The 14358-nt window shown below is 52.1% G+C and overlaps 1 protein-coding gene across 7 annotated transcripts; it reads left to right on the forward strand.

Moving 5' to 3' along the window:
- The first annotated feature begins 377 nt into the window (after positions 1 to 377).
- On the forward strand, positions 378 to 9472 carry LOC114773844 (tumor protein p53-inducible protein 11-like). Of its 7 annotated transcripts, XM_028966013.1 has the most exons (8): positions 407 to 422; positions 800 to 908; positions 5709 to 5849; positions 6787 to 6845; positions 7058 to 7106; positions 7358 to 7448; positions 7528 to 7629; positions 8606 to 9472. In XM_028966013.1, exons 2-8 carry the CDS (start codon positions 840 to 842, stop codon positions 8737 to 8739), a joined length of 645 nt encoding a protein of 214 aa, XP_028821846.1. In that variant the 5' UTR covers positions 407 to 422; positions 800 to 839; the 3' UTR covers positions 8740 to 9472. The 7 variants fall into 7 exon arrangements, with proteins under 7 accessions (XP_028821849.1, XP_028821846.1, XP_028821845.1 ...); XM_028966016.1 differs by lacking the exon at positions 800 to 908 and having other exon boundaries at positions 378 to 422; XM_028966012.1 differs by lacking the exon at positions 407 to 422 and having other exon boundaries at positions 468 to 908.
- Positions 9473 to 14358: the final 4886 nt, after the last annotated feature.

The raw sequence follows: 14358 nt of genomic DNA on the forward strand, positions 1-14358 counted from the left end.
TTTGAAGAGTAACAATTAATCGAGAAAAGGAGAAACATTTATGTCAGTTATCCATATTCTGATCATGTGGTATCTGATATTTTATTTCTGTGAAGACACCTACTAACCAGAAGTCTCAGGTTCAAACCCCACGTAGTACCATGTGAGTGTCCCCAGGGGGACTGTCCCTGTCACTACTGATTGTCAGGCCACAGAGCTCCACAGTAATGTGAAAACCCAGCGAAGTTGAATGAATATCTGTCGAATACAGAACTCAGTGCCAACTTTACCGAGGTTCTCACAGCAGGAACCTTTTACCGCTGCGGATTCTCGGAACATTACGGTAAAGGCGGCGCTTCTACTCGGACTTTACGGTAAACCGGGAGCCGCGGCGCGGCGTCAGCGTCACAACCGCAAACCGCGAGCGGGAAGCGCGCCGTCAGGTAAGCGGCGTCTTATTCCGCATAATAAACACAATTATAAGACGCGCCTCTGGCGGGACGTAAAGCACGTCTTATTGGACGTTGTGCGGGTTTCCGCTCTGAACATAACGTGACGGCGGGAAACTTTATTTATTTCCCGGTTTGAATAAAACGCGTGTCGATCACTGTGATTTCCGCGACGTTTAATAAATAAACCATTAAAAGAACCAGACCAGTTTCTGGCACGTATTTCAATGTATTTGGAAAGTTTAATTTCATTTCCTAAAGGTCGTGACCCCTCGGTTGACCCCTGTGGGAAGTGGGCGGGGTCCCAGAAGAACCTTCCAGGCGGCCGCCGCTCCACCCTGTTCATAATTCATATTTTTATGTCATTTCAGCCCAGAGGGTGTTGAACCGTATCGGATTCGACCATAAAACATGATGAGAAAACGAGCTGCAGATGCTTTATGGATGTTTTCCCAGAGATGCCTTCTTGCCACTGTGGGGGTGTGTGTGTAGTGTTTGATGGTCCATTTTATGAGTGTGTGTGTGTGTGTGTGTATGGGGTTTGTTGGTCCAGTTGGATGCTCGGCTGGTATATAAATGCCACGCCTTGTTCGCCATGTTTAAATCAGGACCATCTAATGTTCCGTCACTTGAACACCCGTGTGTTCTGCTCCAGAAGCTGCAGAATTGCAGGGGGAGGAATAGATGAAGGACGTGTGTGTGTATGACCATCGTGCCTGGAAGCATGTGTTTCTGATTTTCTGGTCTCGTGCTTCCTGAGGTTCCCTGAAGTTCCCTCTTCATGACCTCAGGCAGATGTCCTCCTTTAATGATGGACGTTGGATGTACGTGAAGGGCGTGGCTGTTTTTGGTTGTTTTCTGGACTGATGGTGACGTAATAATCGGCGCCGCTGGATCTGGATCTTCAGGATTGGCTGAATTGCTGGTCCTCCTGACGTCTATGTCCTGCTCAGGGGCGTGTATGTGAAGGAGCGTGCGCTCCCTGATCTAACAGGAAATGAAGCTTCACCTCCCTGCAGAAGCAGAAGAGATCTGCAGTCTGAGGGACGGAGACGGACGAGTGTGTTCTTCTCGTGTCTTGAGAAAGTGTGATTGTTAAGTTCTCCATCTCAGCACCTTTGTTTTTCTCCATTCCGCTTGCGCAGTCCCTCCAGCCAGCAGGTACGAGCGGTCAGTGGAGCGAGGAGAAAGGGTGCTTGGTTGGAGCTCAGAGTCTCACGCCAGAGTCACACCGGCCTGCTGTGGTCATCAAAGCTTTGTGGAGAGATGAGAACATTTTATCAGCTGCTGCTCGTCCTCATTGTCCAATGGAGTTTGAGCTTTGAATGCAGCTGTATAGAAGAGGCGGGGTCTGGACCAGGGGTTTTCAGAAACATCAGGTTTTGTTTCCAGTTCCTGGGCAGCTGATTGGCCTGGACCTTCATGCACGGTTGATGGTGGGGAGATGCCTGCAAAGAGCATGAACTCTCAACCCTCAAGACTATTCAGAATTTGATGTGGCATTTTCCACAGAAACAGGAAGCCAAATTGCTTCATGACCTGTCCTTCAAGCCCCAGAACATGCCAAATGCATCGGACAGGACTTAATACAGTATACGTGACCCGCGGTGACCTTTCAGCAGAAGCCGACTGAAGATGGCGCAGCCATGTTTTTCATCTTCACTACTTCATTTATTATATATGAACATGCGGTGAAAGTCCTTGGACCTCCAGATATTTCCCATGTTCTGAATCTGCGCTTGAGGACCACGTGGCTCATGCATTAGAAACAGGACGTTTTATTGAACTACTTTGATTAACTCTGCTCCATCGATTAATGTCGGGTTTGGTGCGAGAAGATGCATGTGCAGACATGCTGGGTCGGCTGGAGACAGTGAGGGAGTGAGAGATCGGAGCGTCGGTGTCGAGTGTAGGAACAGTAGATGGTCCTGACAAGGCGTGGCATTTAGAGACCAGCCGGGCGTCCACTGCCCCTGTGCAGTTGGGGTCACCCTGTGTCGTCGGTGACCCCCTGTTTTCTAAACTCCTGGTAAAACGGTAGTGTGGTGCTGCATGGGTGCATGAAACCGATTGGACGAGTGTTTCGGATTCGGCGCGGACAACAACACTTGCACCACGCAAGCCGTAGAAAACAATGGGGTTCAGAGCGCCGTGCAGCGCACATGCGCACAGCATTTACCAGACGCCCTTATCCAGAGCGACTTACAGTCAGTAGTTACAGGGACAGTCCCCCCCCGGAGACACTCAGGGTTAAGTGTCCTGCTCAGGGACACGATGGTAGTAAGTGGGGTTTGAACCTGGGTCTTCTGGGTCATAGGCGAGTGTGTTACCCCCCAGGATACTACCACCTCCTGAGGCCAGTCACGTTCCCTTTTAAAGGGCTTTAAAAGTCCTTAAACCCACAGAAACCCTGAAATATGGGAATATTAGGATATTCAAACAAATATGACAATATTACAAATATTCCATCAAATATGGGACTAGTAAAACGATAGAACGTGACTGTGTGATAGACAGTCATGCTCACCAGTCAGATGTGTCCCATGTTAAAGCCACGCCCTCTTAAACTGCAATCTCGAATTTTCGTAAAAATCCGATGGCACAATAGAGGTTAAAAGATGAGCACTTTCTCATTTATTAACAGCAGTAGAGTATTATTGCAGTTGTGAATATTGTATAACATTGAATAAGTAAAAAGGTACCAAAGTTACAGAGAAAACCAAGATGAAAAGATAGACAAAGAGAGAGAAAAAACTCGGAAGACGGAGAGAGGAGGCAAAGACTCAGGAGCTGGCAGGCCCAGTTCCCGATGGAGAAAGAAAATGGAAAGTTCTTTATACATTCCACCCACAGGAAGTTGTCACAGACCAATCAGAATGTGTTGTCTCTGTCGTCACGCCCTCCGAGTCTCCCGTCTGGGGTGGACAGAGACAGCGGGCGATCTCAGAAAACATGGTGGCGCGCCACACCTATTATTTACCAAAGGGTCGCAAGAACAGAGAACCGGAGAACGACCCCCACGGACCATCACCACCAAATGAGGTGCAGAATGCCCCATCTTACAAGGGTCTGCGGCGTTTTACATTACCCATAAACCCCCAGGCCTGCAGGGAGGGCGGGGCGCGTGTCACGGTCACCAGACCCCAGGCGCTGGACAGAATGCAGCAGGTTGATCGTTGAATATGATTCATTTTTAATATTTGATGTAAACCAATTTTCGAGGATGTATTTGACGTATATTTTCGTGAATGAAGTTAAGTTGGTTCGTGGTATCGTGTTGTGGTGACGTGGTCTGCTGCATCTCTTGCTGCTTCTGACATGACCATATTCGATAATGCCAAGGCGCAAAGTTCATGTCATTTGGAGTTGCTTAGCAACGATGGCAGCGTGGCATCAGCTATGGAGCATGAGTGGAGATAATGGAGCGTCCTCCTCAGCAGGTACCGTGGGTCCATCACAGATTTCTTTTTTTTTTAACCGTGGCCTCCTGCTCCGGGAATATAAGGGTAACAATATTACAAAAATGTCAACAAATACAGGGATCCTTAAAATGCCTTAAATTGTATTATTATTAAAGATTACTAGTAATTGATTTTATTAATTTTTTTACTTGAGTGCTTTTGATGTAAATTTGCATTTTAATGAAATAAGTAAAAGTTCCCTTTGATGTTGCTAATAAGTTATGAGAAGAAAGTCCATTTTCATTAGTTTAATATTTCTTTAGACAGTAACAGGAATCGCCCCAAATAACAAAACTGGACTGTCAGTAGCGGGTGTTTCCACCATTTGACGGCGGCGTCTCGTGCTCCTCACCAGCCTCATGATGATGTTCTTCCTCAAGTCCTACATGCAGTTCTGCCAGGTCACGTGGTGGTGGGCTACGATCATTCAGTCTCTGCTTCAGCTGGTCCCAGACGTGCTCTGTGGGGTTCAGGTCAGGGGTCATTGATGTCCAGACCATATGAAGCACTCCAACTTCCTGAAGTCCAGCTGTGGCAATTCTGCCACGATGTGGTGGAGCATTACCATCCATGAACAGGAAGTTGGGGGATGATGATGGGTTCTATGATGTCTCTGAGGTAAGGACGTGCAGTGACTGAGTGGAGTCGGTTGTGAATGGTTGGTCTGGAAACCCTCGTACCCTCGCATCTCGTAACCGGGCCTGCAGCTGTGTGGCAGTTAGGTCCTGAGGTCCTGGTCATCACTCGTGGGGCTCCCCTCCTGGGTCTGTCATGGATCTGCTAGTAGTTCTGTGTCTTGATGCAAGTCTGGTGATGACACTCTGAGACACCAAGTTCACGAGCAACATCTGACCCGAAGGCGCCATGGCCAGGTGACGCTGCTCGTACGTTAAGTGACGTTGTGTCTTCGTGGCTGTTTGAATACCAGCTTTTTATACCCACAGAATGTAGAAATTATCGCCACATTGAGAATGTGTCTCTTGGTATTGGTCCCAATATAAGGGACACCTGTACACAATGAGACAATTATTACATGGAAAACACAAAATGAGGTGTGTATGTAACCCCCGAATACAAATAGCTCCCTACCACAAAAATATCTGACGTGAAACAAACACGTATGTACGACACCCACTAAATCTCGCACATTATCCCTCATTTATTGTGAGTAGTGTGTATAAAACCGTGGTTTTTATTATTACTTTTCACAGGGCTTAATGTGAACAACTCAGTTCTTACTCCGTTTCCCTTCGCCGTTCAATGCCACACCCACCAGGTACATTTTACAAGTTGCATGTACGACCATATTCCAGATAAAACAATATCTGGCCAATTCTTTCAGCCATAAGGCCAGTGGAATACCAGGTATTTGTATGGTGCGAGTTATTTATTTCAAATTCTGTCCATTAACATGGCGCATCCCTGAAATAAGGAAGTGGAAATATCGCAGGTGCCCCGTAGTGGCCTGCTTTACTATAACATGAGTCTGGTAAACATTGTCAAATTTCACCTTATATTTGATGAAAGTGGCCTTAAAAAGGGCTTTAAAAGGCCTTAAACTTACAGAAACCCTGAAATATGGGAATATTAGGAAATTCAAACAAATATGACAATATTACAAATATTCCATCAAATATGGGACTAGTAAAACGATAGAGATTTAGGCCGGCTTGTCTCTATAAGCTGATTTGTTGCTGTTTTTATGACCATGATCCTGAGCACCATGTGCTGTGCTGCGGACAGTCACTTCACTTCCCCTAAATCCTGTAATTACTACCAGTTTAGGGTAGTAACCAACTTTTTGACCCCTGTCCTTCAGCCACCGTCCGCCATGACGTCCAAGGCCCCACCCCCACTGATGAAGAAACACAGTCAGACAGACCTGGTGAGCCGCCTGAAGACCAGAAAAGTTCTTGGAGTCGGAGGGGAGGATGATGATGGAGAAGTCCATAGGTCAAAGGTCAGGACTCAAAAATGCACAAGTGTGCAGTTCATGCGTGTTTGTGTGTTATAATGCATTTCTTGCAGCAGCTTTACTGATCATCTTTTCACATGAATCCCACCTTCTCCTGCGTGAACCTGACGTGGTGGCTGGAGCTTCTTAGGCCCCTAAGACAGATGGCTCTTTATTTACCTGACTTGTCAACAGCAAACATTAAATCTCTCTCACACACAGATTTATTCACATCATATCCCTGCATCCAAATCAGGCCATGCGACCCCCCTGATAGATGTTTAGCTTCCCACCTTGTGACCCAACTTCACGTGATTAAACCCCCATCAGTTCTTGTCAAAAACACACATGCACACACATGCACACACACACATGCACAGACGCACACATGCACACATGAACAGACGCACGCATGCACACGCACATGCACACACACACACATACACAGACGCACGCATGCACACACACGCACACATGCACAGACACACGCACACACACACACACATGCACAGACGCACTGGTGACCTTTTTGCTCCATTAGTCAGTGAGCTGTGAGTTACTGAGCACTCTGATGATAAATAGCCTGGAAACACACACACATTCAGCGCTTTGTCTGTATGCTCCTGAAAGGGGGTTTGGAGTGTTTACGGCTGAGAGAAGAGCCGCCCGGGCAGGCTCTCTCTCTCTCTCTCTCTCTCTCTCTCTGTGTAATGGGCATGTCCAGCAGGCCTGATACCAGGGCTGGGTGGTGTACAGAGGAGATTTTAATGTAACACACAGTGTGTATGATTCTTTTTTCTGTTATTTCTTTTACATGCGTTTCAGTGTAGGTGTGAAGTCATTTCTAGTTGTTTAAAAAAGACGGAGGTTCATTCCTCTCGCAGGAACTGTTTCTATACTTCAGTACATTTCTCGCTCTGTGTGTGTGTGTGTGTGTGCTTAGATCAGCCAGGTTTTGGGGAATGAGATGAAGTTTGCGGTGAAGGAACCTCTAGGCCTCAGGTATGAGGTGTGTGTGTGTGTGTGTGTGTGTTTGTGTGAAGCTACCAGTTCAGTTGAAAAAAGCTTCAAATTATTAGTTCATTTTAAAAATTAAAATGGATCTCTTATTCAGTTATATCTTAATTCAAGGAGTGAATGTATTTATTTTTATTGATCTGATTATATTTATTAATGCCTGTGTGTGTGTGTGTGTGTGTGTGTGTGTGTTACAGGGTTTGGATCTTTCTCTCTGCTCTTCTCTTCACGGTAACGGGCATGACGGTGAGTCTTCTGCTCCGCACGTTCTGCTGTGGCGTCTTTAAAGAATCTTCCTTCACTTTTACTTTATTAAAGACTCTTATTCAGAAAATCGAACGTAGATGACGCGCTCATACGAACGGACTTTATTATTCTTGTTTTTAATGGCGCTGCGCTCCACCGATCCTTAGCAGACCTCATAAATCCACTGAAAGTTCTGGACATTAGACAAGGCGTCCTGGAGAGTGGTGACGAGTGACCTTTCTGCCCTGCAGGCGCTGCTGTTCCCCGGCCAGCTGTATGAGGTGGTGTTCGAGCTCAGCACCACCCGCAACGCCATCCGCCTCTACGGGGGAGCGCTGCTCAGTAAGACCACGTTTCAGGGTTCGCGTCTTAGCAAGCTGTTAAATGACCTTTCGTGACCCCTGTGCCACCCGCTTTGCAGGCATCTCCCTGATCCTGTGGAACGGCCTCTACACGGCAGAGAAGGTCATCCTGCAGTGGACCCTGTTCACCGAGGCGGGCAGCTCCGCCGTGCAGGTTGTAGGTTAGAGAACAACCGTACCCACAACACACTGCATCACCCGTCACCTTCATACCGTCCACAGCCATCATACACACACCCTCACACTCACATACACTCACATACACACACATACATACACACAGACATACACACACATACATACACACAAACATACACACACACACATACACACATACACTCACATACACACACATACACACACATACATACACACAAACATACACACATACACTCACATACATACACACACACACATACATACACTCACATACATACATACACACACACGCACACATACACACTCACACACATACACTCACATACATACACACAAACATACACACACATACACTCACATACATACACACAAACATACACACACATACACTCACATACACTCACATACATACACACAAACATACACACACACACATACACACATATACACACACATACACTCACACACACATACACACATATACACACACATACACTGAATCAGAAGGACTTGTTTTAATGTTTGGTCCGTTTGTATGGTGCCACCTGGTGGCCAGGTCTGAACGATTTCTGAAGGTTTTTTTTTTTTTAGTGGCCTAGCAGTTAAGGAAGCGGCCCCGTAAGCAGAAGGTTGCAGCTGAGCAAAGTACCTTCCCCACACACCAAGGTCACCAAGGGTGATGGTTAAATGCAGAGGACAAATTTCACTGTGTGCACCGTGTGTTGTGCTGCCGTGTATCACAATGACAATCACGTCACTTTCACTTCCTTGACTGCACTCGAGTCACAAAATGTCACGTCAACTGATGTTGGAGAGCATGACTTAATGTTGACAACATTGTGTTACTTTCACACGTTGTCGTGGTCTTTTGGAAGGAATTGGTCCATTTCATATTGGTCCATTTTGAAAGTGTCTCTCCATACCTCCACACTCACTGTCCATCATCATGATAATAGTTGTGTGTTTTGTGTGTTTCAGTGACCTCGGTCTCTCTCCTGGACGTGGGCTCGGTGTCGGGTGGCGCCCTCCTCCTCCTGCTGGGTGAGGTGGTGTTCCTCCTCATCACACTGCTCTACTACCTCCAGCTGGGCCGCAGGAACAGGAAGTTGTGAGATGGGCGTGCCCCAGCCCGTTGTCCACCTGACCTCCCTTAAGTGTGTGTTGGACCAGTGCTGTTCTGTGATGTGTGTGTCTGTGTTAGAGGAGAGAACACGCCCACAGGAGGGGTGTGGCCAGTGAAATTAGCATGTTTTGCAGACTCATCTTGTCCCCTGATCTGGGTGTGGCTGCTTATTTGACTAAAGGGGTGGGGTCTTAATCAACAAGCACAATTTTAACACATAAGTCCCTCCCAGAGTGCAGCTGATTGGCTGTTCCAGGTTCAGGTGTAAAGTTCCATGTTTTGTGTTGACTGTATCTACACCCTGTACCGCTGTGTGGTTGTGACATGTCTTTTTATAGAATGTGGACCACGTCCCATGTCCTCATATCATGGTTTGATTGAGATGAATCCAGAAGATGTGGTGGAGGCGGCCAGATCCACTAACTGGAGGAAGAACCTTTAGACCTGGTCCTGATTCAGAAGATCACAGAACTAACACCAGAAGAGGTCAGCAGTAGCCCTGAGGAACATCACCCAAGCAAGTCCTCAATAGACAAAATGTTCCATAGACATTTTTACAAATTCCCTTCTTCACTATAATCAGGAGACCATGAAAGTATGAATGAAAGGAGACCATGGAGTTATTCTGGAACCTGGTGGTCTGTATGGAATTGTGGGTATGAAGGAGATGTCAGGGTTTTAAGTGTAAAATATGTAAATAAATCTTGTCTTTTTCCATTGAATGTGCAGTCTGGAGTGGATTTGTGCAGCGCTGCTAAATTTGTGTACATTTGTTGTGAGCGTAGCTGTTCAAGTAAGGTGGTTGTGTGTCTGTGTGTGTGTGTGTGTGTGTGTGTGTGTGTCATGACCCTCTGTGGTTCACATCCTCACTGTATCTACCAGCCTAGTTTATGAAGGTTGGAGCTGGAACATCTAGACCAGCAGTTGGACCCAGACGAAGCACCAGGAGCCCCTAATTCTATTTGACATGTAAAATAAAGAGAACTGAGCATGAATTAGTTATTTTTTTATTCCATCATTTTTTAAGAAAGTAGTTGAATGCTCCCAAAACACCGTTTAATATAATAACTGATTTCTTTTCCAAAGCCGCACAGCTGCGGGGGTCCGACTCCTGGTCTTCATCATCTGCGCTCATTCTTAATGCAGCAACTGAAGCGCGCCAAGCAACACCAAGGATCTGCCCACGTGGCAAAGCTGCTGTGCCAGGCTCTGCTGGCTGTGCCAGCTACTGTGCCGAGCTGTGCCAGCTGCTGTGGTGGGCTCTACTGTTCTGTGCCAGCTGCTGTGCCGGGCTCTGCTGGTCTGTGCCAGCTGCTGTTCCGGGTTCTGCTGATCTGTGCCAGCAGCTGTGGCGGGCTCTACTGTTCTGTGCCAGCTGCTGTGCCGGGCTCTGCTGGCTGTGTCAGCTGCTGTGCCGGGCTCTACTGGTCTGTGTCAGCTGCTGTGCCGGGCTGTGCCAGCAGCTGTGGCTGGCTCTACTGGGCTGTGCCAGCTACTGTGCCGGGCTGTGCCAGCAGCTGTGGCGGGCTCTACTGTTCTGTGCCAGCTGCTGTGCCGGGCTCTGCTGGCTGTGTCAGCTGCTGTGCCGGGCTGTGCCAGCAGCTGTGGCGGGCTCTACTGTTCTGTGCCAGCTGCTGTGGCGGGCTCTGCTGGCTGTGTCAGCTGCTGTGCCGGGCTCTACTGGTCTGTGCCAGCTGCTGTTCCGAGTTCTACTGGGCTGTGTCAGCTGCTGTGCCGGGCTCTGCTGGCTGTGTCAGCTGCTGTGCCGGGCTCTACCGTTCTGTTCCAGCTGCTGTGCCGGGCTCTACTGGGCTGTGTCAGCTGCTGTGGCGGGCTCTACTGGGCTGTGTCAGCTGCTGTGCCGGGCTCTACTGGGCTGTGCCAGCTGCTGTTCCGGGCTCTACTGGGCTGTGTCAGCTGCTGTGGCGGCTCTACTGGTCTGTGCCAGCTGCTGTGCCGGGCTCTACTGTTCTGTTCCAGCTGCTGTGCCGGGCTCTACTGGGCTGTGCCAGCTGCTGTGCCGGGCTCTACTGGGCTGTGTCAGCTGCTGTGGCGGCTCTACTGGTCTGTGCCAGCTGCTGTGCCGGGCTCTACTGGTCTGTTCCAGCTGCTGTTCCGGGCTCTACTGGGCTGTGTCAGCTGCTGTGGCGGGCTCTACTGGGCTGTGCCAGCTGCTGTGCCGGGCTCTACTGGGCTGTGCCAGCTGCTGTTCCGGGCTCTACTGGGCTGTGTCAGCTGCTGTGGCGGCTCTACTGGTCTGTGCCAGCTGCTGTGCCGGGCTCTACTGGGCTGTGTCAGCTGCTGTGGCGGCTCTACTGGTCTGTGCCAGCTGCTGTGCCGGGCTCTACTGTTCTGTTCCAGCTGCTGTGCCGGGCTCTACTGGGCTGTGCCAGCTGCTGTGCCGGGCTCTACTGGGCTGTGTCAGCTGCTGTGGCGGCTCTACTGGTCTGTGCCAGCTGCTGTGCCGGGCTCTACTGTTCTGTTCCAGCTGCTGTTCCGGGCTCTACTGGGCTGTGTCAGCTGCTGTGGCGGGCTCTACTGGGCTGTGTCAGCTGCTGTGCCGGGCTCTACTGGGCTGTGCCAGCTGCTGTTCCGGGCTCTACTGGGCTGTGTCAGCTGCTGTGGCGGCTCTACTGGTCTGTGCCAGCTGCTGTGCCGGGCTCTACTGTTCTGTTCCAGCTGCTGTGCCGGGCTCTACTGGGCTGTGCCAGCTGCTGTGCCGGGCTCTACTGGGCTGTGTCAGCTGCTGTGCCGGGCTCTACTGGGCTGTGTCAGCTGCTGTGCCGGGCTCTACTGTTCTGTGCCAGCTGCTGTGCCGGGCTCTACTGTTCTGTGCCAGCTGCTGTTCCGGGCTCTACTGGGCTGTGCCAGCAGCTGTGGCGGGCTCTACTGTTCTGTTCCAGCTGCTGTGCCGGGCTCTACTGGGCTGTGCCAGCTGCTGTGCCGGGCTCTACTGGGCTGTGTCAGCTGCTGTGGCGGCTCTACTGGTCTGTGCCAGCTGCTGTGCCGGGCTCTACTGTTCTGTTCCAGCTGCTGTTCCGGGCTCTACTGGGCTGTGTCAGCTGCTGTGGCGGGCTCTACTGGGCTGTGTCAGCTGCTGTGCCGGGCTCTACTGGGCTGTGCCAGCTGCTGTGCCGGGCTCTGCTGGTCTGTGCCAGCTGCTGTTCCGGGTTCTGCTGATCTGTGCCAGCAGCTGTGGCGGGCTCTACTGTTCTGTGCCAGCTGCTGTGCCGGGCTCTGCTGGCTGTGTCAGCTGCTGTGCCGGGCTCTACTGGTCTGTGTCAGCTGCTGTGCCGGGCTGTGCCAGCAGCTGTGGCTGGCTCTACTGGGCTGTGCCAGCTACTGTGCCGGGCTGTGCCAGCAGCTGTGGCGGGCTCTACTGTTCTGTGCCAGCTGCTGTGCCGGGCTCTGCTGGCTGTGTCAGCTGCTGTGCCGGGCTGTGCCAGCAGCTGTTCCGAGTTCTACTGGGCTGTGTCAGCTGCTGTGCCGGGCTCTGCTGGCTGTGTCAGCTGCTGTGCCGGGCTCTACCGTTCTGTTCCAGCTGCTGTGCCGGGCTCTACTGGGCTGTGTCAGCTGCTGTGGCGGGCTCTACTGGGCTGTGTCAGCTGCTGTGCCGGGCTCTACTGGGCTGTGCCAGCTGCTGTTCCGGGCTCTACTGGGCTGTGCCAGCTGCTGTGGCGGGCTCTACTGGTCTGTGCCAGCTGCTGTGCCGGGCTCTACTGTTCTGTTCCAGCTGCTGTGCCGGGCTCTACTGGGCTGTGCCAGCTGCTGTGCCGGGCTCTACTGGGCTGTGTCAGCTGCTGTGGCGGCTCTACTGGTCTGTGCCAGCTGCTGTGCCGGGCTCTACTGTTCTGTTCCAGCTGCTGTTCCGGGCTCTACTGGGCTGTGTCAGCTGCTGTGGCGGGCTCTACTGGGCTGTGTCAGCTGCTGTGCCGGGCTCTACTGGGCTGTGCCAGCTGCTGTTCCGGGCTCTACTGGGCTGTGTCAGCTGCTGTGGCGGCTCTACTGGTCTGTGCCAGCTGCTGTGCCGGGCTCTACTGTTCTGTTCCAGCTGCTGTGCCGGGCTCTACTGGGCTGTGCCAGCTGCTGTGCCGGGCTCTACTGGGCTGTGTCAGCTGCTGTGCCGGGCTCTACTGTTCTGTGCCAGCTGCTGTGCCGGGCTCTACTGTTCTGTGCCAGCTGCTGTTCCGGGCTCTACTGGGCTGTGCCAGCAGCTGTGGCGGGCTCTACTGGGCTGTGTCAGCTGCTGTGGCGGGCTCTACTGGGCTGTGTCAGCTGCTGTGCCGGGCTCTACTGTTCTGTGCCAGCTGCTGTGCCGGGCTCTGCTGGCTGTGTCAGCTGCTGTGCCGGGCTGTGCCAGCAGCTGTGGCGGGCTCTACTGTTCTGTGCCAGCTGCTGTGGCGGGCTCTGCTGGCTGTGTCAGCTGCTGTGCCGGGCTCTACTGGTCTGTGCCAGCTGCTGTTCCGAGTTCTACTGGGCTGTGTCAGCTGCTGTGCCGGGCTCTACTGGGCTGTGTCAGCTGCTGTGCCGGGCTCTACTGGGCTGTGTCAGCTGCTGTGGCGGGCTCTGCTGGCTGTGTCAGCTGCTGTGCCGGGCTCTACTGGGCTGTGTCAGCTGCTGTGCCGGGCTCTACTGGGCTGTGTCAGCTGCTGTGGCGGCTCTGCTGGCTGTGTCAGCTGCTGTGCCGGGCTCTACTGTTCTGTGCCAGCTACTGTGGCGGGCTCTGCTGGCTGTGTCAGCTGCTGTGCCGGGCTCTACTGGTCTGTGCCAGCTGCTGTTCCGAGTTCTACTGGGCTGTGTCAGCTGCTGTGCCGGGCTCTACTGGGCTGTGTCAGCTGCTGTGCCGGGCTCTACTGGGCTGTGTCAGCTGCTGTTCCGGGCTCTGCTGGCTGTGTCAGCTGCTGTGGTGGGCTCTACTGGGCTGTGTCAGCTGCTGTGCCGGGCTCTACTGGGCTGTGTCAGCTGCTGTGGCGGCTCTGCTGGCTGTGTCAGCTGCTGTGCCGGGCTCTACCGTTCTGTTCCAGCTGCTGTGCCGGGCTCTACTGGGCTGTGTCAGCTGCTGTGGCGGGCTCTACTGGGCTGTGTCAGCTGCTGTGCCGGGCTCTACTGGGCTGTGCCAGCTGCTGTTCCGGGCTCTACTGGGCTGTGTCAGCTGCTGTGGCGGCTCTACTGGTCTGTGCCAGCTGCTGTGCCGGGCTCTACTGTTCTGTTCCAGCTGCTGTGCCGGGCTCTACTGGGCTGTGCCAGCTGCTGTGCCGGGCTCTACTGGGCTGTGTCAGCTGCTGTGGCGGCTCTACTGGTCTGTGCCAGCTGCTGTGCCGGGCTCTACTGGGCTGTGCCAGCTGCTGTGCCGGGCTCTACTGGGCTGTGTCAGCTGCTGTGCCGGGCTCTACTGGGCTGTGTCAGCTGCTGTGCCGGGCTCTACTGTTCTGTGCCAGCTGCTGTGCCGGGCTCTACTGTTCTGTGCCAGCTGCTGTTCCGGGCTCTACTGGGCTGTGCCAGCAGCTGTGGCGGGCTCTACTGTTCTGTTCCAGCTGCTGTGCCGGGCTCTACTGGGCTGTGCCAGCTGCTGTGCCGTGCTCTACTGGGCTGTGTCAGCTGCTGTGGC

The sequence above is a fragment of the Denticeps clupeoides genome, unplaced genomic scaffold, assembly GCF_900700375.1.
Source record: "Denticeps clupeoides unplaced genomic scaffold, fDenClu1.1, whole genome shotgun sequence".
Lineage (NCBI taxonomy): Eukaryota > Metazoa > Chordata > Actinopteri > Clupeiformes > Denticipitidae > Denticeps > Denticeps clupeoides.